Source organism: Ogataea haglerorum, assembly GCF_019207285.1.
Source record: "Ogataea haglerorum isolate 81-453-3 chromosome Unknown 81-453-3_NODE_4_length_651989_cov_98.092404, whole genome shotgun sequence".
In the NCBI taxonomy this organism is placed as follows: Eukaryota; Fungi; Ascomycota; class Pichiomycetes; order Pichiales; family Pichiaceae; genus Ogataea; species Ogataea haglerorum.
Window position 1 is genome coordinate 453669 of NW_025065154.1, and position 18299 is coordinate 471967.

An 18299-nucleotide genomic window follows, 5' to 3' on the forward strand; every position below is an offset into this window, starting at 1 on the left:
ATTTATTTAATTTGTTTTAATATATTTGATTATTTTACTTAAATATTTATGTCTACGCAGATATTTCTTCCCTCGGAGAAACTGTGCGCCGACAGCGCCCGGGAGCAGGCATGGCTTATTGACGAGGTTATACGGCCGCAATTGCCGAACATCAAGGAAAACCTGGCGTCCTGTATGGCGAAAATCAGTGAGAACAACGGCGACGAGTTCAAGTTCCCGTTGTCGTCGCACAACTCTGAGACACTCAAGGGCGTGATCAGCCGCTCCAATTTCCGGGTTACAGGGCTGAGCGTGTCCATCCGGTCGAAAAGCATCGGTCGCGCGCTGCACCTGCGGCTCAAGGACAACTCGACACTGATTCTGCGCCAGTTACTGGATTGTCACGACTTAATTTACAACGCTATCAACACTATTAGCAAGATACAGACGCTCCAAGAAACACAGCCCGCTGTGCTGTTGAAAATTCTGTCCACACTATACGGCCAGATCCAGCTCGCCAAGAAGTCCCTGCTCTTCCCTACAGAGGCATACATGTTCCCCAGGTACAGACTGCCGTACCAGCTATTTGAGCCGGAGCTCCCCGAAAACGTGGCTCTGGACCTGGTCATCAGCAACAGCGACCTGTCGATCGACCTCAAGGTGGTCAAGCCGATCACACACCGGCCGTGGGACCTGATCATCGACGTGCCGAACCGGGTCTCGTTTGCAGACCACGTGCGCGCCAAGATCTCGCAGGACAGAACACGGTCCATCTCCACGATCCTCTGCGAGGAGTACCGCAAGCTGCTGGACTCTAGACGGAAAAACGGCGCCGAGAATGGTGGGTTTTTGAAATCGGTCTTCGCGGGCAACGCAGAGCCGTCGTGCTCCACGGTGTTGAAAACGTCCAGCAAATACCTCGAGGAAAGTATCACGTATGTGGACAACAGCAACAGTCCGGTCGTCGTGACGATCCAGGAGACCTGCGACGTGGTGACGAGCGACCCGATGCTCCTCTCGATCACCATCAAACTGGACAGTCTGGAGAAAAGCGTGGGCAAGCTGCTGGAGAACCTCAAGCTGATCTCGACGCCAGTTTGAGTTTTTTAGCGCGCAGACAATTCAGACGGGCAATGTCGTCGCGAGAGCCCGACACTTTCTGGACCTTTATGGCGGCTCCATGCTGTGATCTGACGCGCTCTAGTTTTTTTTCCAGTGGTGCCATTTGTTTATGGAGCCGGTCCTGTTTGCGCGCCAAATCGGCCATGATTTCGTGCAGAAGCTCGTGGTCCTTGTTCAGACGGGGCTCGACAAACGCGGAGACGGCCTTGGTGCGTTTTTGGACGGTCGACTCTGGGACCACGTCAAACACAGCCTTTGTGCGCAGAACCGTCTTGAACCGATCGACGTCGTCGGTGACCTGGCGCAGCGGCGCGATCGCGCAATTGAGGAAATTGATGGAGTTTTGCAGCGACGTGATGGACGACTGCAAGTTGTCGGCGACGGACATGAAGAGCAATGCGGGTATTTATTTATTGTTTTTTTTTGTCAGATCATCCGGCCAGGAAAAAAATCTGGGCTTCACAGACGCGACGGTCGACGCGCATGTGTCTCTGATGGGCTCTTTCCCAACATGGTTAAATTATAAAGCTGCACAGCGACCTTGCTGTTTCACATACAACGCAATGCAGCGCCGCGCGTACCCGTGTGCTGGGTTCGGATTAAACAAGTTTCTTTTTAACCCAGGATTTTGCGGGACAAGAGCACGACACTCTCGAGCTTCATTGGGACAGGCCGCTGTGGAGGCTCGTGATTGAATCGCTTAGGCAGCACGGCCCGGATCCCCCCCTGCTGGCGGGGCCTCGGGCGCGATTGGCGTGATACGCACAATTTGACAGCCCGCAAAGAGTTGATATTTTTAGTATGGGAATGGCTTCGCTGCGCATGCGCGTGCATAAAATAGTTTGTTTTCCAGGATTCCGTGCGTCCAGCCAAGCCGCATGACTTTCACTGGGTAAGCCCAAATAGTTGCTCCTACTCCTCACTTGCGTGGAACCTTCTGTTCAGCCCATCAATCTCACCCGTGTGGACCAGATTTAATGCACGATTATTAAATCGACTTTTTTTAACGGTTTCTTTTCTACCCAACCGAGACCTTGCCGGGATATATAAACTCGGCTTTCTGGCCGGAATTTGACATCATCGGTACATGGACTCTCCGAACCAGGCTGACACTAGAGCACCTCCAGCAAACGTCGGCAGATCACGCTTCGCACCTAAGCATTCGCCCGAGCCGCACGAGCCAGCGAGCATGCCCAGCTTGAACCCTTTGCTTTCAGATTTCGCCGTGTATGCGTCCTCGCCGTCTCCGCACCAGAACTACAACTACGCCAATCCACAGCTTGCACAGCGTCTCAGGAACGCGCCCGCAAGCCCAACATATTACCAGCAATCGAATAAAATTCACGAGCCGTCTTCCATGCACAGAAGCATACGACGCAGCGCCAGTCTGGGCTACCCGTCGCAAGATCTGGGGCATGAGGAGTCCAAGGTGTTGTGCTACGACATGGGATCGAGGACGTACAGACTGGTGAGGCAGGATTTAGTCGAGAGTTCGAACGGTTTGCTGCAACCTGCCGCTACGAGCCCGGCAGAGCACTCGCCGTGTTCCGGGTCAGGCTCGCCGGAAAAGGCGAAACGGTCGCGAAGAGGGTGTTTGACGTGTCGGCAGCGCAAGAAAAAATGCTGCGAAACGAGGCCAACGTGCTCTGAGTGCGCAAGGCTCACGATACGTTGCCGATGGCCTGTGCCCGGGAGCGAGCGCAAAAACCGATCCAAAAACAACACCATCAGCCCTGACGAGATGATCCACGAGGCGTACGGGGTGATCAAGATCCTGAGGGGCGTGGTGGACTACAAAGTAGAAGGATGACCCTGTATATTTTTAATGACTCAGCGTACAACCAGCCAAGCCACATACGGGCGAAATTCCGTCTCATTTGCGACCGGCTATTGTAGCACTATTGTAGTCCTTCTCGATGGGTCAAGATTGCTACTACCTGCATATGCATGGAATATGCGGAGTTTGGGCCCCACCGCCTCAGACATGCATCCGTGCTCGGCTCTCACAGTCTGCGCTCAAACGCACAGATCTCCTCGAACTCGCGCAACACAAGGCACATGTTCTGGAGGTGCACCTCGACACAGACGTTGAAGACGGCGTAGTAGTCGCGCACGATTTTGTCAATTTTGTCGCGCACGAGGTCTACGGCGTAGAATTTGCCGTACGCTCTATGCGTCTCGTGCTGAAAATTATTTTCCACCGCGGCTGACGCGCGCCGCACGGGCTCGCTCGTTGACGTATTTGCGGAAAAAACACGGCCGTGCCGGATGATGTCATAGATGGCGTTGCAGTATATCGTTTTCAGCGAGTTCACCTTGGTGCTGCCGATGCTGGCCCTTTCCGTCTGGGCTATGAGCCCGCACACGTGCTTGAAATCGAAGTTCATGTCCACAATGGCCCGCACGGCATCTTCGTCGTAGCCGCGGCCGCGCAGCCGCTCAGACACGTTGGTGCACAGTATCTTGTACACCTCCTCCTTGAAGAAGTTGCCGAACCGGTTCGACTCGGTGTGCTCGAAGTAGTTCAGCAGAAACCCGTCCAGCTCCACCAGCAGCTTGCCAAAGTCCACGAGCTGTTGCCGGGGCTTGTCGGCAAAGAAGCTGTTCTGCAGCTTCGCCGGCAGCAGTACCGTGCGGTTGGCCAAAGAGCTCATCAGAATCACTGTCACCGACTGGAGCGTCACCAGAGTGCGCACCTGGTTGCTCAGCTCCATCAGCTGGATCGAGAAGCTCTCCAGAAACTCGGGCATCTCGTACAGCTTGCCCGTGTTGCTGCTGCACACGAACGCCGCGAACAGCCGGTTGTAGAACGCGAGCGTCGCCGTCTCGGCTGCCGATTCGGCCGCAGACTCCTGATCCTGCTCCTTGTGCAGCTGCATCTGCTTGTACAAATTGGGGTAGCGCAAATTGAGCGACACCTTCGACGAGGGGTGGTTGCACTCGAACACGTCGCGCTCAAACTCCACGATGTTGCTGCCGATAAACCGCAGACAGCTCTTCACACAGCTGTTCATCCCAAACACCATGCAGTCCTTGACGAACTCCACAAACCGCTGGATGAACGCCTTGTCGATCTGGGCCGTCTGCGCCAGCAGCGACTCGGCTTCGCACCGCAGAAATTCCGGCGTCTCGCAAATCAGCACGCCCAGACTCATCCTGAAGTACTCTGCCAGCCGCATCTTGCCGCTGTGGAGCTTGCTGAGCACGAGCACCGAGTCCGACAGGAACGAGATGGCCGTCGAGTTTTCTCTGCGGTGATTCGCCGACTGCGCAAAGACCAGGTTCACCGTCCGCTTCGGGTCCTCCGCCACGACAAACATCGCGTACAGACACCGCTCCACCATCTGCGCCACGTCCACCATCATCGATTCGACCGAGTCCAGGTACGACAGCCGCTCGATCGCCTCGATGCAGCCCTCGTTGTACGTCTTGAGCCCCAGCCACTCGCGGATCGCCTCGATGTCCGGCTGCAGCTCGTCGACGTACTCGGCCAGCATGTCGCACTCGGCAGCGAGCCGCGGCGACTTGCCCGTCCGCATCCGCAGTTGCGCGCCCCGCGACCGGTACTCGAGCAGCACCTTGAACAGGTACCGGCGCCAGTTGTCGACGGAAAACGTCGGCGGGACCAGCGACACGGGCCGCTGCGCCGCGCCGCGCAGCGCCGACCGGCTCCGCGACGATACAGAGATCAGCGGGTTGTCGTCCGTGAGCGACGAGCCCGACAGCACGGCCGCCTTGTGCCGGGCCACAAAGTCCTGCTCCATCGCGTCGATCGCCGCGAGGTCGGCGGCGCGGCTGTCGCCCTTGAGCCGCGCAAACCGCTCCTTGTTGGCCTTGATGAACGACTCGCCCTTGCGGATCATGTACCTGTACTCGTTGAGCAGCACGTCGTTGTCGGCCGTGAGCGAGCGCATCGTGCGCAGAAAGCCGAGGTGCTTGCTCAGCCCGTCGTTGCTCTCCGACAGCAGCGCCAGACTGCGGAACCAGTGGTTGAACTTGAACACCTGGAAGACCGGGTAGTAGGTGGCCATGAGCGCCTCTTTGAACGCGTACCTCTCAAACTCGGACCCGTTCTGCTGCACCAGCCGCTGGAACAGCTTCCACACATGGAACGTGGCGGTGTGCAGCTCCGCCACAAGAAACCCGTAGTAGCTGTCGTCCAGGTGGTGCTGCTTCAGGTTCGGGAAGTCCTTGGCCAGCCGGTCGAAAAACGGCTGTGTCGCGTTCAGCCGCACCGCGTACATCGGCGCGCGGTTGTACCGCTCGTGTTTGTCTTTCTCGACCAGAATTGCGAAGCCAAACAGGAAACACCGGGCCAGGAGAAAGGCGTCCACCCGCCCGTTCGACGCGTCGATTTCCGCAAACAGCGACGACGTCAGCCGCACGATCTCGCGGCTGTTGATGAACCTGTACGTGTTCTCGACGTCTGTCTTGGCGACCGCGTCCTCGAAGTCGACGAAGATCGGCACTCCTCGCAGGTTCTCCCACACAGAGAGCCCAGCCACAATTCTGAACGAGTCGGCAAAGCCGTGGGCGCACGGGCCCTGCTCGTGCGATACGCACATTTCCAGGCTGCGGCCGTCGTCGCTGCTGCCCGACGAGCAGATGTGGCGCACCGTGCTCGACGCTACGAGCCGCTTGCGGTCCACGTAGTCCCTGCGGTTTTTGACGGCCTTGCTCAGCTTCTCCAGCAGCAGCTCTCTTTTTCTCAGCTTCTGCTGCTGCAGGCTGCCCAGCTTCTTGCACACGGCGTCTGTGTGCGCTGCGCTGCGTGCGCTGCGCCGGTCCAGCAGCAGCAGCCTGCGGCTGGCGTGAGTCTCGAGGTCGTCGTCTATGGAGTTCGCTCGCTTGTGCGGACTGAACTTGCCCAGCGGCGTCAGGCGGCGCATCACGCGTGGCGGAGGCGTCAGCGGCGGCGACGACAGCGACAGCGTCGTGATTTCCGACGAGCCCGCAGAGCCGGCAGAGCACAGCACACGGCCCTGCGCGGGAGGGGTGGAAGGCTGCGGGACGTCCAGCGGCGCGGGCTCCGGCGTCGGCATCTGCGCGACAGGCTCGGAGACGCCTGTGTCGTCCTTGTCGCCCTGGCAATCGTTGGAATTGTCGGACGAGTCCATGGAGCAAAGAAGAAATTGCAGCTTCTGTTGGGGCGCCTGTCAATTTGTTATCTTGGTGGCTGGGCTGAGCGGGTGTGGCTGGGGAAAATATCTTATCGAGCACTGTGCTTGATCAACGCATGTTTTTTCTCTACGCGGTTCCGTGCTATCTCGTCGTGGCCGTGGCCGTGCTGAACGGCGCGACATGGCTGCTCAAAGCCCTCTCGCTCCACGAGACCAAGCAACAGCACGGGCTCAGCCTCAACCTCGCGCCCGTGCGATCTTTCATCAACACCACCTACAAGGTGAACTCGAGGATCCCGTTCCTGGACAAGCCGGAGACGTTTGTCAAGGAGATCCGCGTGCACCCGATCAAGTCGTTCCCCGGGCTGAAGGTGCAGACGTGGAAAGTCACCGAGCACGGGCTCGAGTGCGACAGAATGTACATGCTAGGCAGATTCGACGCCGTGCAGCAGAAATGGGTCATGGTCTCGCTGAGACAGCACGCGTCGCTGAGCAGGGTCGAGCTGCGTCTGGAGGACGGCCATTTTGTGGTCGGCTACGGAAACAGGGATTATTTCAGCGTGCCGCGGTCGGTCTCCAAAGACTACCTGGAGAAGATGGCGGGGAACCGCGAGCCGGCAGAACTGTGGAACGTCGACTTCGAGGTGGTGGCACTCGAAAAGCTCGACCTCCGGCCGTTTCTCGCCGTCGTCGGGCTGCCCGAGCACTACAAGCTGCTGTACGCTCCGTTTGGAAAACTGGTCGTCACCAACTCGCCGCAAAACCTCGCCGCACTGCCCAACTACACGCCCGGCTCGCACGAAAAGTACCGCGTCACAAAGTTCCAGGACTACTTCCCGATCCTGCTGATTTCCGACGCGGACATCAGAGACCTCAACGCGCGTCTCGCCAAAGAACACGGCCCGGAGGTGCGCACCACCCCGACGAATTTCCGTCCCAATATCCTCATCGACGGGCCGGAAAAACCGTACGACACCGACGACTGGTACCGCTTCACGATCAGCGGCAGGCAGTGGGTCGTGACGTCCAAATGCCCGCGCTGCTCGATCCCCAACATCGACTTCGAGACCGGCAAGCAGCGTGCCAAACAGCCCGTGTCGCGCACGCTGGCGTCGTTCCGTCGCGTCGATCGGGGCGGGCCCAGCCTGGCCTTCTTCGGCATCAGCGCCGTGCAGGTCGAGCACGGCTACAGCGTCAGCGTCGGAGACCGCGTCCGGCTGCTCGAGCGCCGCCTCAACCAGTACGGCGAGCTGGCCTAGTGCTGTGCACACCCGTACACCAGCAACGCCAGGAAATTTCTGTAGCCAAGTTGGTAAACTCGTTTCAGTTGCTTCCAGCGTATCGCAGTTTCCATGTTTTCGGCGACGCGTGATTCTGAAAAGACGGAGCTCCACGCGCTGGACCTCAACGGGCCTGTGAGCAGGACCGACAGGCGGCTGCTGGAGGCGAGAAAGAAAAAGGAAGAGCAAAAACGTCGGCCTCACACCGCCGCCTTTACTGGCTGGAAGGAGGTCGGCGGCTGGGAGAACCGCGACTCGCTCACGTACGAGGAGGAGATCGTCGATCTGCTGACGAGGTCGACGTTTCTGGACGAGTATCTGCCGGAAGTCGCGTACGGCGACTGGTTCCATACGGTCGGCATTGTGATGCTTGGCGGCCTTTTGTCGTGGCTCCTGGGCCGGTTCCGGTTTTCTCTGGGCCCGCTCTTCTTTGTGACGCTTGCGTCGGCGCTCTACTACCGTGCGTCGATCAGAAAGTACCGGCTCAAGCTGAGACTCGAGGCCCAGAGAGAGTTTTCTGTGAACCGCATTGAGGACGATTTCGAGACGATGGACTGGCTCAATGTGTTCTTGGACCGCTACTGGCGGTTCATCGAGCCCACCGCGGCCCAGATGGTGTGTGACCAGGCCAACGTGATTCTTGCTGGGCTGCCGATCCCTGCGTTCGTGAAGCAGCTGTGGATCCACACGTTCACGCTGGGCACCAAGCCTCCGCGAATTGACAAGGTCCGCACGCTCGACCGCACCAGCGACGACGTCACGGTGATGGACTGGTGGATCTCGATGACCCCGAACGCGGTTGAGGACGCCACCGCGAAACAGCTCAAGAACTACGTCAACCAGAACATAGTCGTCAAGGCCAAGCTATTTGGCATGACGTTCCCCATCGTGCTTTCGGACGTGGCGTTCCAGGCCAAGGTGAGAGTCCGGCTGAGGATGATGAAGAGCTTCCCGCACATCCAGACCGTCAACGTGTCGCTGTTGGAGGCTCCGTATTTCGACTTTCTGGCCAAGCCTTTTGGCGGAAACACCATCTTTCCATTCGAGATTCTCAACATCCCGGGTCTGTACATGTTTATCAACGAGATGGTGCAGAAGTTTGCCGGTCCGATGCTGTTCGACCCGCTCTCGTTCCAGCTCAACCTGGAACAGCTGCTCAACGGAAACGGCCTCGACGGTGCTCTGGGTATTTTGGAGGTCAACGTCAAGCACGCCAAGGGTCTCAAGGCTGCAGACACGTTCAACAACACCATCGATCCGTACCTCACGTTCTCCGCCGGCGGTGCTGTTCTGGGCAAGACCAAGGTTATCCCAGACACCATGGATCCGGTGTGGAACGAGAAGGTCAACGTCATGCTGAAATCGTCTTCTGAGCCGCTGACGATCACTCTGTACGACGAGAATGAGAACGACGGCAGAAAGGACAAGATGATGGGCTATGTGCTGTACGATCTGGAGGACGTCATGCTAAAACACGAGCTCAGAGACGTCACGCTGCCTATTTTGAGAAACAACAGGGAGGCCGGACATGTCACCTTGGACTTCAAAATGATGAAGACCCTGCAGGGCTCCAAGCTTCCGGACGGCTCGTACTCTCCACCGCCGGACCTCAACACAGGCGTGGTTGTCATCAGGCTCCTCGGTGCCAGATCCTACAACAAGGACGACAAGAAGCCCGGCAACGTGTTTGCCGAGCTGTACGTGGACAGAGAGCTCAAGGCCACGACGGGGGTTGTCAAGAAGAGCAAGGAGGCCTCGTGGAGCATCACCCACGACCAAATCATCTACAACCGGTCCAAGTGCAGAGTTCGTGTTGTTCTGAGAGACTCGTCCAAGAAACTCATCGGCTCTGCCACCATGAAGCTCACCGACCTCATCGACTCGTCGTACGTCGGCAACGAGTGGCAGTCTCTAACCAAAGGTCTTGGGGAGGTGAAGCTGACCTGCAACTGGAGCTCTGTGGCCATGACCGGAGTTCCAGGCGCTATGGGCTACTCTGAGCCGTTCGGTGTTGTTCGCTTCAACATAGGCAAGGCGATGAACCTCATCAACCTGGAGAAAATTGGTGTTATCGACCCGTACGTCAGAGTCATGATCAACGGTGTCCAGAGAGGAAGAACTTTGACCCAGGATTCCACCACCAACCCTGTTTTCAACCAGTCGATCTACGTTCCCATCGCGTCTCCTAACCAGAGAGTCACTATTGAAGCCATGGACGTCCAAAGATCGACTCCAGACAGAACCTTGGGCTCGTTCCAGGTTAGACTCAACGAGTTTATCGAGTTCGACGACAAGGGAGATCCCATCGAGACGAACGGCGGGCCCCAAGAAGGCCGTCTTGTGCACCCTAAGCGTGGTGCAAAGGGCAGCGTCACGTACACCATGTCTTTCTTCCCTACTCTTCCTGTGATGACTCCCGACGACATTCTGGAAAAGAAGAAGCTGGAAGAGAAGACGGCCGAACAGAACGGCGACGGCGACAAGGAGACTGCAGAGGATAAGAAGGACAAGGAAGAGATGGAGGAGATCGAAGATACAAAGCCTAAGCTCGATCTGCCGTTGGACAAGGTCCGCAATTACAATAGCGGTGTCTGCGTTTTTACTCTTTTAGAGGGACACATTCCTAGGGACGGCTATTTGCAGATCTTCCTCGATAAATCTGGGTATCCAGAGTATGTTAGTCCAAGGCTCTCTTCTCGTGACACAGATATCAACGCTACCGGTGAAGGCCTGGTGAGAGAACTCAAATACTCTGAGGTCACCATCAAGCTTGCTGAGAAGAAAGGAAGCAATATCAAGAAGGAAGCCATTGCAGAGACTTCCATGTCCACCGTGGAGCTGATTGAGAGAACGTACGACCAGCCGAGCGTTGTCAAGTTGTCGAACGGAGCCAGCATCAAGCTGCAGACCAGATGGGTTCCTGTCTTGATGAAGGACTTACCAGCACAGGACTCTGTTGGAAACATGGGATATATGACGCTGCGTGTCATCAAGGCCTCTGGATTGCCTCCTGCAGACTCGAACGGAAAATCCGATCCATTTACAAAGGTGTACCTGAATGGCGAGGAGATCTTCAAAACCAAGACCATCAAGAAAACTCTGAACCCGGAGTGGAATCAGGAGACGTCCTTTGAGGTGGTGAATAGAGTGAATTCCGTGCTGAGGTTCAAAGTCTCGGATTGGGATCTCGGTTTAGAGCAGGACGACAAGCTTGGCGAGGTGAAGTTGAATATGAGCGAGATCAATCCATTTGCCTCAGGGGTCCACGAAATGACACTGCCATTGAAGGACGATGACGGAAAGCCATCAGGCGAGCTTTCTGTGGCACTCAGTTTCAAGCCGTCCTATATTACCTTGTTGAGTGCGGAGAAGCAGCTGCCAAACGTCGCCGGAACCGCTGTGGGGGGTGCCGGCAAAATCTTGAATACAGGACTAGACGGTACCGGAAAGGTGATCGGTACCGCAAGCAAGGTCGGCAGTAAGGTGCTAGGCACTGCGGGAAACCTTTTCGGTAGCAAAAAATGAGGTCTCTAAATATTCACTCTCTTAGGTCAATCAATCGCTCTAAAGTTTGTATGCACGTTGTGAAAAATAAGCTAAAATAAAAAATTAATTATTAAATAAAAAATAATAAATAAGCTATCTTAGTTCTATCTAGCATGACCGGACAATGAAGTTTGCTAAGCTGCTACAACAGATTCTCCAAGAGGGAGGTGTTCCTCCAGAATGGGTTGAGAAAGCTATTCAGTACAAGGCGCTAAAGAAGAGGATCAACCGGGTAGTTGAGGAGCTCGAGAACGTGGGGCTGAAAAGGGAGAACATGAGTTTTACATATGAGATAGAGCAGATCCAGCACCAACTGCGTCCCCAGCTGACCACTGACGTGAGTCAGGAACTGGAGCAGGTGGTGATTTCCAGGCTGAACGACATGGACTATTCCTTTTCTGTCGTGCAAAAAGAGGGAGACGGAAGCGTTTTGACCGTCAGTTTACACGAGGATACCCTATTTTTCCAGACCTTGTATGAGGAGCTGGAGGAGCTAAAGAGGTTTGGAGAGGAGCAGGAGCACGAACTAGTGAACACCGTCGAGAATCTGGCCACGGTGATAGGCAAGGTAGGGTCCCCCAACACACGCAAAAATGACATGTATGTTTGGCGAGAAATCTTCCAGATGTACATAGAGAGCGAGGTGTTCTTTAGCACGCGAGAGAGGTCCTCGGGACGCGTTGACGTGGCGGTTTCGCGCAAGCGACTGAGCGATTTTGTCGACCATGTGAACGAAACCAAGGTCCTCAAGAGGCTGCGGCAGCGGAACTCGCTCGCGGCGTTTGCCACGTTCAAGGAGATGAACTTCTTGATCATTAAAGTTGCCAATTACCAGGCCATCAACAGCATGGCTGTGCAGAAGATTCTCAAGAAGTTCGACAAGCAAACGACGCTCAACTCGCTGAAGCTGTTCCCTGATGTGGTCAAGAAGTCGTTTGAGGCCAACATTCTCAATAGCACGGTGTACAAGGATGTGTGTGCGGTAATCGGCGAGCGACTGCTGAGCATCGTTCCGCAGCTGGACGACTACACCTGTCCGATCTGCTGCACTGTGGCTTTCAAGCCCATCCGACTGGACTGCGGGCATCTTTTCTGTGTGCGCTGCTTGGTGAAACTGCAACGTAAGGAGGAGGACAAGTGTCCGCTCTGTCGCCAGCAGGTCGTGCTGCATGCCGACGAGCGGAACCTCGACGTGGCCCAGATGGCGTACCTGAAGCTCTACTTTCCGCAGGAGGTGAAACAGAAGCAGCGCGAGGACGAGAAGGAGATCTTCAAGGAGCAGTATGGCCACATCGTGGACCCAGACAAACCTACGTGTACAATAGTATAGGAGATGCAGAGAGTGCATTTATTTAATTTTATTTTTCGTATTTATTTAATATTCATGAACGACAGCGACGTGAACAGCAAATATGACCGCCAGATGCGACTGTGGAGCTCTTCGGGGCAGACGCGGCTCGTTGGCTCGAGGGTGTGCGTGGTCGAGGCCAACGCTGTGGCGTGTGAGACGGTGAAGAACCTTGTTCTGGCTGGCGTGGGCCAGGTCGTCCTGCTGGACTCAGAGCGCGTTTCCGGCGAAGATCTCGCGACAAATTTCTTTGTGGTGCCAGAGGACACGGGCAAGCCGCGTGGCGAACGTGCGGCCACACATCTGGGCGAGCTAAACCCGGACAGCACCGTGTTGCACGACAAGGCTCCGTTCGAGTCTCTTCTAGAGGACCGTTCGTTCTGGTCCCAGTTTGACTGCGTTGTCAACTGCAGGCTGGATCCGTGTGTTCCCCTGATTGACCTGCTCTGGGCCCTGGGCGTCCCGCTGCTGCACGCCCACTCGATCGGACTCTATTCCCTGGTCAGACTGTACTGCGAGGAGCGAACGATGGTGGAGACGCATTCTCCGCGAGCCGACGATCTGCGCATAGACGCGGTCTGGCCCGAGCTGCAGGAGTACGTGGACGCGGTGGACGGGCCCAGCTTGGCAGAGGTGCCGTACAGCGTGCTGCTGATCAAGGTGTACCAGGGCTTTATGCGGGAGCACGGGAGCAGACCGGGCACGAAAGAGGCGAGACGGCGGCTTGCGCAGCTGGGCAACGGGGACAACGTCGAGGAGGCGATCAGGAAGGCCGCGCTGGTGACAAAACGGTCGAGCGAGCTGAGCGACAAACTGGCGCAACTGATGCAGGAAAAGGTGGACCTGGCTACGGCGAGCCCGTTCTGGGTTCTGGTGGAGGCACTGCGACAGTTTTACGAGAAACACGGCGTCTTGCCGCTCAGCGGCTCGCTGCCCGACATGGCCAGCAACACGGAAGAATACCTGAAGCTGCAGAGCATATACAGGGCCAAACACGAGGCCGACAAGGAAGAGCTTAAGGGGCTGGCGTTGCAAGTTCTGGCCCAGCATAAGCGAGCCGAGCAGATCGCCGAGTCCGAGATCGAGCTGTTCGTGAAGAACTGCAGCGTCCTGGAAGTGCACAGAGGCTCGAAAAACGTGTGGAGCTCCGAAATGCTCAGCGAGTCGAACCCGGTGCTGCACAACACCAACATCTATTTCGGGTTCCTGGCCCTCAACACGTTCCACAAGGAACACAGACGCCACGCTGCACCCAGAGACCAGTCAGAGGTCCGCGCGCTAGCAATCTCTGAGCTGTGCCGCTGGGAAACGCTGAAATCGTTCCCCGAGGGCCTGGAGCTCGTGCTCGACGAGCTGCTCCGGGCAGAGGGCACGGCGCTCCACAACGTCTGCGCGCTGACGGGCGGCATCGCGTCGCAGGAGGTCATCAAGATCCTCACAAACCAGTACGTCTCGTTCGACAACTGTCTCACCTTCGACGGCGTGCGCGGCCAGACCGGTAGCTGGAAAATCGACTAACTGTGTTCTTACATAAGCATGCTACGCAAATAAAAAACTTGTATACATATACAAAATGTACTACTCGGACCAGCTGGGCATTGAGCCGAGCGCGACGGACGAGATGCGCTGGACGCTCGAAGTGAGCGACCTGGGCAACCAGAAATGGCACTACGGCAAGCAGGAACCCTCCGCAGTCGAGAAACACCTTCTGCAGGCCAGCAGGCCTGTCCCCAGCGGAAACCGGTCGCTGGACGACGCGATCGAGAAGGCGGCAGCGTACTTTGCCGGCGTGCAGCACGAGTCCGGCACGTGGCCCAACATGTACAAGGGCCCGATGTTTGTCACCATCGGGTACGTGGCGTCGGCAAAGTTCACCGGCACCCCAATTCCCGATCACGTGACCACAGAGCTCGTGCGGTACCTGGTGAACACCGCGCACCCTGTGGACGGCGGGTGGGGGCTGCACGAGCTGGACAAGTCGACGTGCTTCGGCACGACGATCAACTACGTGATCCTGCGGCTTCTGGGGCTCGGCGCGGACCATCCCACGTGCGCCAAGGCCAGAAAAACGCTGCTGGCCATGGGCGGAGCCACGGGCAACCCGCACTGGGGCAAGATCTGGCTGTCTGTGCTGAACCTGTACAAGTGGGAGGGCGTGAACCCTGCTCCGAGCGAGCTGTTCGCGCTTCCCTATTGGCTGCCGGTCCACCCCATGAAGTGGTGGGTGCACACGCGCGCCATATACGCTCCCGTGTCGTATCTGTACAACCTCAAGGCGCAGTGCGAGCTGGACCCCCTCTTGGAGCAAATTCGCGACGAGATATACACGCGGCCGTTTGCCGAGATCGACTTCGCCGCTTGTCGCAACAAAGTGTGCGGCATAGACCTGTACTACCCGCACACCAAGGTGCTGGACGCGGTGAACTGGATGATGGTGAAGTACGACCGGTACCGGCCGCAGTGGCTTGCCAAATGGGCCAACGACATCGCATACCGCCTGGTTTTGAAGGAGCTCGACAACACCGACGATCTGTCGATAGCCCCCGTCAACGGCGCCTTCAACAGCATCGTGGTGTTCATAGAGGAGGGCCGTAGCAAGCGGTTCGAAAGAGTGGCTGCTCGGCTCAACGAGGAGCTGTTTCTGAGCCCTATCGGGATGACCATGATGGGCACCAACGGCTCGCAGGTCTGGGACAGCTCGTTTGCGGTGCAGTGCTTCCATGTGGCGCAGGTGCAGGACCACGAGGCGGTGGCCACCGCGCACGACAGAGCAGTCGACTTCGTGCTGCGGTCGCAGTTCGACACAGAGTGCGTGCCCGGCTCGTACAGAGACAAGAGACGCGGCGCGTGGCCGTTCTCCACAAAGGACCAGGGCTACACGGTCAGCGACTGCTCGGCCGAAGCGATGAAAGCGGTGCTGATGGCGCGCCCGGGCGACGGAGAGCTGACTCAGCGCTTACATAACACCATCGACGTGCTGCTCTCGCTGCAGAACGTGGACTGGAGCTCGCGGCTGATGTCGTACTACGGCTCGTTCTCGACGTACGAGAAGATCAAGGCGACGCCGCTGCTGGAGCTGCTCAACCCAGCAGAGGTGTTCGGTAACATCATGGTGGAGTATCCGTACGTCGAGTGCACCGACTCGAGTATATTGGGGCTGGTGTACTTCCACAAGCACAGCGACTACCGTGCGGCCGACGTGGAGCGGGCCATCTCGCGCGCGCTGCGTTACATCGAGAAGGCCCAGAACCCGGACGGCTCGTGGTACGGCTGCTGGGGCATCTGCTATACGTACTCGGGGATGTTTGCGCTCGAGGCGTTTTCTGAGACGGGCCACAACTATGCCAACAGCGAGACGGTGCGCAGAGGATGCGATTTTCTGGTCAAACGGCAGCTTGCTGACGGCGGCTGGGGCGAGTCCATGAAGAGCTGCGAGACGCACACCTACGTGAGCACCAAGGAGTCCAATCTGGTGCAGACTTCGTGGGCCTTGATCGGCCTGCTGCTGGCGGAGTACCACGATCTGACGGTGATAGAGCGCGGGATCCGGCTTTTGCTGCAAAGACAGGCTTCCGACGGCAGCTGGGCAATTGAGGGCGTGGAGGGCGTGTTCAACCACTCGTGTGCGATCGAGTATCCAAATTACCGGTTTATTTTTCCAATCAAGGCCCTCGGTCTCTACAGACGGAGACTGCGTCGGGACGGCCGTGTGTGGAGATGAAGAGCCCGTCACTTCAGATCCCCCTTTTTCTCCTCTCTTCTGCGCTTCTGTGTATTTCCAACAAGATTCTCCACGTACATCGAGTAGATCTCGTTGTCCTGCTTGAGCTCCTCTAGCCGCAGGTTCAGACTGCACGCGATTTTCAGCAGCTCGTCGCGCACGCTTTCCAGCTCCTTGGCCTTCCCGTCCAGCTCGCCTCGTTCCGCGGCAGCGCGGTAGAACGACTCCGGCTGGACTTTCTGGTGCACGCTTTCGAGAACAGCGGCACTCGATTCCAGTATTTTATCCTTTTCTGCTTTTTCAACTTCCAGCTTTGCAATCTGCTCTTCCAGTCTGGAGAGCTCGTTGTTCTTTAGTCCCGCCAATGCATTGTTGTCGTAAAGCTTGGACTTCCTGGTTTTCGAGCCGGAGGGAAGAACCTCGTCCAGATCAATAGGAATACGTAGGCTCATAAGAAGCTGTCTTCGAAGAAGAGAGCGTTTCCAGTTCACCTGCTGGAGGTTTATTGGCGGCAGTGTGAGTCTCTCATAGACATCCTGACACCTCTGGTTAAGCTCTAGATCGGCGGCGGGCTCGCTGGACGGGTCGGACCCCAGGAGACTGTGTATCATGCGGCTGAGTTCCTCAACTGAGCCGTTCTCTGGAGCGAAAACAAACGGGTCTGCGGCAGACCGCTGTGGCGGCTGTTCGAACTCCTCGAACTCGCCGAAATCGTCAAACTCGTCGTCCATGAAATAAAACAAGAAAATATATGTGCACTTCAAAAAATGAAGAAGCAAAAAAAGATGCTAACTCTGAGGATCGAACTCAGGACCTTCAGAACTTCAGTCTGACGCTCTCCCAACTGAGCTAAGTCAGCAACTCTATGTTGACGGTGTCCACATGGAGATAAGAGCGACATAAAATCCACACCAGCACCAGCCTTTGCCCAGGCCCATCTGAGTTATCGGCATACGGGATAGCTGCGCTGTATATCCGAAAAATCTGAGGAGACACCGAAGTCAAAACAAAATGAGGAGACTGAGCGCATCACGTCTGCCCTCCGCAATGACCACAACCCCATCTTGCATGGTCACGTAACCTTATCTCCTGCAAAAATGGGGTGCTTTCTGCCAAATTACAGGAGCTTTGCTGTCCTCGCCTAAAAACTTACGATAGCCGAGGCAGACTCAAGGTGAGACTGAAAAAATCCGTGACCATTTTTTATATCTTATGCATATACACAATAAAACGAGGGGTGTGCAATCTTTCCATACCCCTTCCATCTGATTAATATAAAAAGTGAGCGTCCGTCCCGTCAAACGCAAGCAACACACATGTCTTTGAGATTGTCAGTCAGAAGGTTCACCACCACCGCTATCAGATTGTTCGAGAAGGAGAAGGAGGTCCAAGCGCAGGCCGCAAACGCCGTCAAGGCTCCTGCTGGCCACTTCCAGTCGTTTGCTCAGTACCGTGTGAAAATTGTCCAGGAGGACCCGCTGTCGATGCAGACCAGAAGAATGTTTGTTCTGAGCAACCCAGGAACCGTTGAGGCTGACGAGGCGGACGCGAAGTTCAGAAAGCTGGCCAAGAAAATCTCGTACAGAGAGGATTAATTGGGCTCGTTCTAGCCGGACTAGGACTCTCGCATCTCGCTCGCAGGAATACTGGGTATATATGAGTATAGAATACCCGCTAATTTCATCACTCATAACTTTCGACACGACTATGTACAGCCTACTACCACACGCCCTTCTTGACGCCCGGGAACTCGCCCTCCTTGGCCATCAGCCTGAACTGGTATCTGCCGACTCTGAACGGCTTGATAATTTTCTTTGCCGTTCCGGACTCCAGACACCTGTCGCGCACCTGGTTCATTCTGGTGTAGTTTGGCATTGCCGCCAGCTGGATCTGCGCCTCGAGCCTCATTTTCTGAGGCAGCGCCGCGTTTCGAGCAATAAACTTGAGCGCCTTGCTGGTCACCTCGTACTCGGCAGCCATCTGTCTCTTGAAATTGTCGCGCAAGATACGCGTGTTCACAAAACCCGTGGGCAGGCTCACGGGCTGTGGGAACCGCTTCAGCGGCCTGCTGGCCTTGACGACTTTGATGAGCTCCGACATGGTCAAAGTTTTTCTTTTCTCGCGGTGGAAAAAGTTATGAGCGAGCGTCCGCCATCTCTGCACCAGCAGCCATTAATATTAAT

The 18299-nt window shown here is 56.5% G+C and overlaps 13 protein-coding genes across 13 annotated transcripts; 8 read left to right on the plus strand and 5 right to left on the minus strand.

Moving 5' to 3' along the window:
* Positions 1–48: 48 nt before the first annotated feature.
* On the plus strand, positions 49–1796 carry KL911_001825 (uncharacterized protein; the record flags this gene model as incomplete). The annotated part of the gene is made up of 2 exons (XM_043196826.1): positions 49–714; positions 798–1796. 2 exons carry the CDS (start codon positions 49–51, stop codon positions 1794–1796), a joined length of 1665 nt encoding a protein of 554 aa, XP_043055586.1.
* A 392-nt stretch (positions 1797–2188) lies between these two features.
* On the plus strand, positions 2189–2911 carry KL911_001826 (uncharacterized protein; the record flags this gene model as incomplete). Its single annotated transcript, XM_043196827.1, has 1 exon — positions 2189–2911. The coding sequence occupies one exon, from the start codon at positions 2189–2191 to the stop codon at positions 2909–2911; it is 723 nt and encodes a 240-aa protein (XP_043055587.1).
* Positions 2912–3104: 193 nt separating this feature from the next.
* Positions 3105–3980, minus strand: KL911_001827 (uncharacterized protein; the record flags this gene model as incomplete). Its single annotated transcript, XM_043196828.1, has 1 exon — positions 3105–3980. One exon carries the CDS (start codon positions 3978–3980, stop codon positions 3105–3107), a length of 876 nt encoding a protein of 291 aa, XP_043055588.1.
* A 76-nt stretch (positions 3981–4056) lies between these two features.
* Positions 4057–5132, minus strand: KL911_001828 (uncharacterized protein; the record flags this gene model as incomplete). Its single annotated transcript, XM_043196829.1, has 2 exons — positions 4057–4770; positions 4830–5132. 2 exons carry the CDS (start codon positions 5130–5132, stop codon positions 4057–4059), a joined length of 1017 nt encoding a protein of 338 aa, XP_043055589.1.
* A 25-nt stretch (positions 5133–5157) lies between these two features.
* KL911_001829 (uncharacterized protein) lies at positions 5158–6218 on the minus strand (the record flags this gene model as incomplete). Its single annotated transcript, XM_043196830.1, has 2 exons — positions 5158–5907; positions 5994–6218. The coding sequence occupies 2 exons, from the start codon at positions 6216–6218 to the stop codon at positions 5158–5160; spliced, it is 975 nt and encodes a 324-aa protein (XP_043055590.1).
* Positions 6219–6337: 119 nt separating this feature from the next.
* KL911_001830 (uncharacterized protein) lies at positions 6338–7480 on the plus strand (the record flags this gene model as incomplete). Its single annotated transcript, XM_043196832.1, has 1 exon — positions 6338–7480. One exon carries the CDS (start codon positions 6338–6340, stop codon positions 7478–7480), a length of 1143 nt encoding a protein of 380 aa, XP_043055591.1.
* A 93-nt stretch (positions 7481–7573) lies between these two features.
* KL911_001831 (uncharacterized protein) lies at positions 7574–11026 on the plus strand (the record flags this gene model as incomplete). Its single annotated transcript, XM_043196833.1, has 1 exon — positions 7574–11026. One exon carries the CDS (start codon positions 7574–7576, stop codon positions 11024–11026), a length of 3453 nt encoding a protein of 1150 aa, XP_043055592.1.
* Positions 11027–11171: 145 nt separating this feature from the next.
* KL911_001832 (uncharacterized protein) lies at positions 11172–12377 on the plus strand (the record flags this gene model as incomplete). Its single annotated transcript, XM_043196834.1, has 1 exon — positions 11172–12377. One exon carries the CDS (start codon positions 11172–11174, stop codon positions 12375–12377), a length of 1206 nt encoding a protein of 401 aa, XP_043055593.1.
* Positions 12378–12431: 54 nt separating this feature from the next.
* KL911_001833 (uncharacterized protein) lies at positions 12432–13913 on the plus strand (the record flags this gene model as incomplete). The annotated part of the gene is made up of 1 exon (XM_043196835.1): positions 12432–13913. One exon carries the CDS (start codon positions 12432–12434, stop codon positions 13911–13913), a length of 1482 nt encoding a protein of 493 aa, XP_043055594.1.
* Positions 13914–13968: 55 nt separating this feature from the next.
* Positions 13969–16116, plus strand: KL911_001834 (uncharacterized protein; the record flags this gene model as incomplete). The annotated part of the gene is made up of 1 exon (XM_043196836.1): positions 13969–16116. One exon carries the CDS (start codon positions 13969–13971, stop codon positions 16114–16116), a length of 2148 nt encoding a protein of 715 aa, XP_043055595.1.
* An 8-nt stretch (positions 16117–16124) lies between these two features.
* On the minus strand, positions 16125–16847 carry KL911_001835 (uncharacterized protein; the record flags this gene model as incomplete). Its single annotated transcript, XM_043196837.1, has 1 exon — positions 16125–16847. One exon carries the CDS (start codon positions 16845–16847, stop codon positions 16125–16127), a length of 723 nt encoding a protein of 240 aa, XP_043055596.1.
* Positions 16848–17432: 585 nt separating this feature from the next.
* KL911_001836 (uncharacterized protein) lies at positions 17433–17711 on the plus strand (the record flags this gene model as incomplete). Its single annotated transcript, XM_043196838.1, has 1 exon — positions 17433–17711. The coding sequence occupies one exon, from the start codon at positions 17433–17435 to the stop codon at positions 17709–17711; it is 279 nt and encodes a 92-aa protein (XP_043055597.1).
* Positions 17712–17835: 124 nt separating this feature from the next.
* Positions 17836–18216, minus strand: KL911_001837 (uncharacterized protein; the record flags this gene model as incomplete). Its single annotated transcript, XM_043196839.1, has 1 exon — positions 17836–18216. One exon carries the CDS (start codon positions 18214–18216, stop codon positions 17836–17838), a length of 381 nt encoding a protein of 126 aa, XP_043055598.1.
* Positions 18217–18299: the final 83 nt, after the last annotated feature.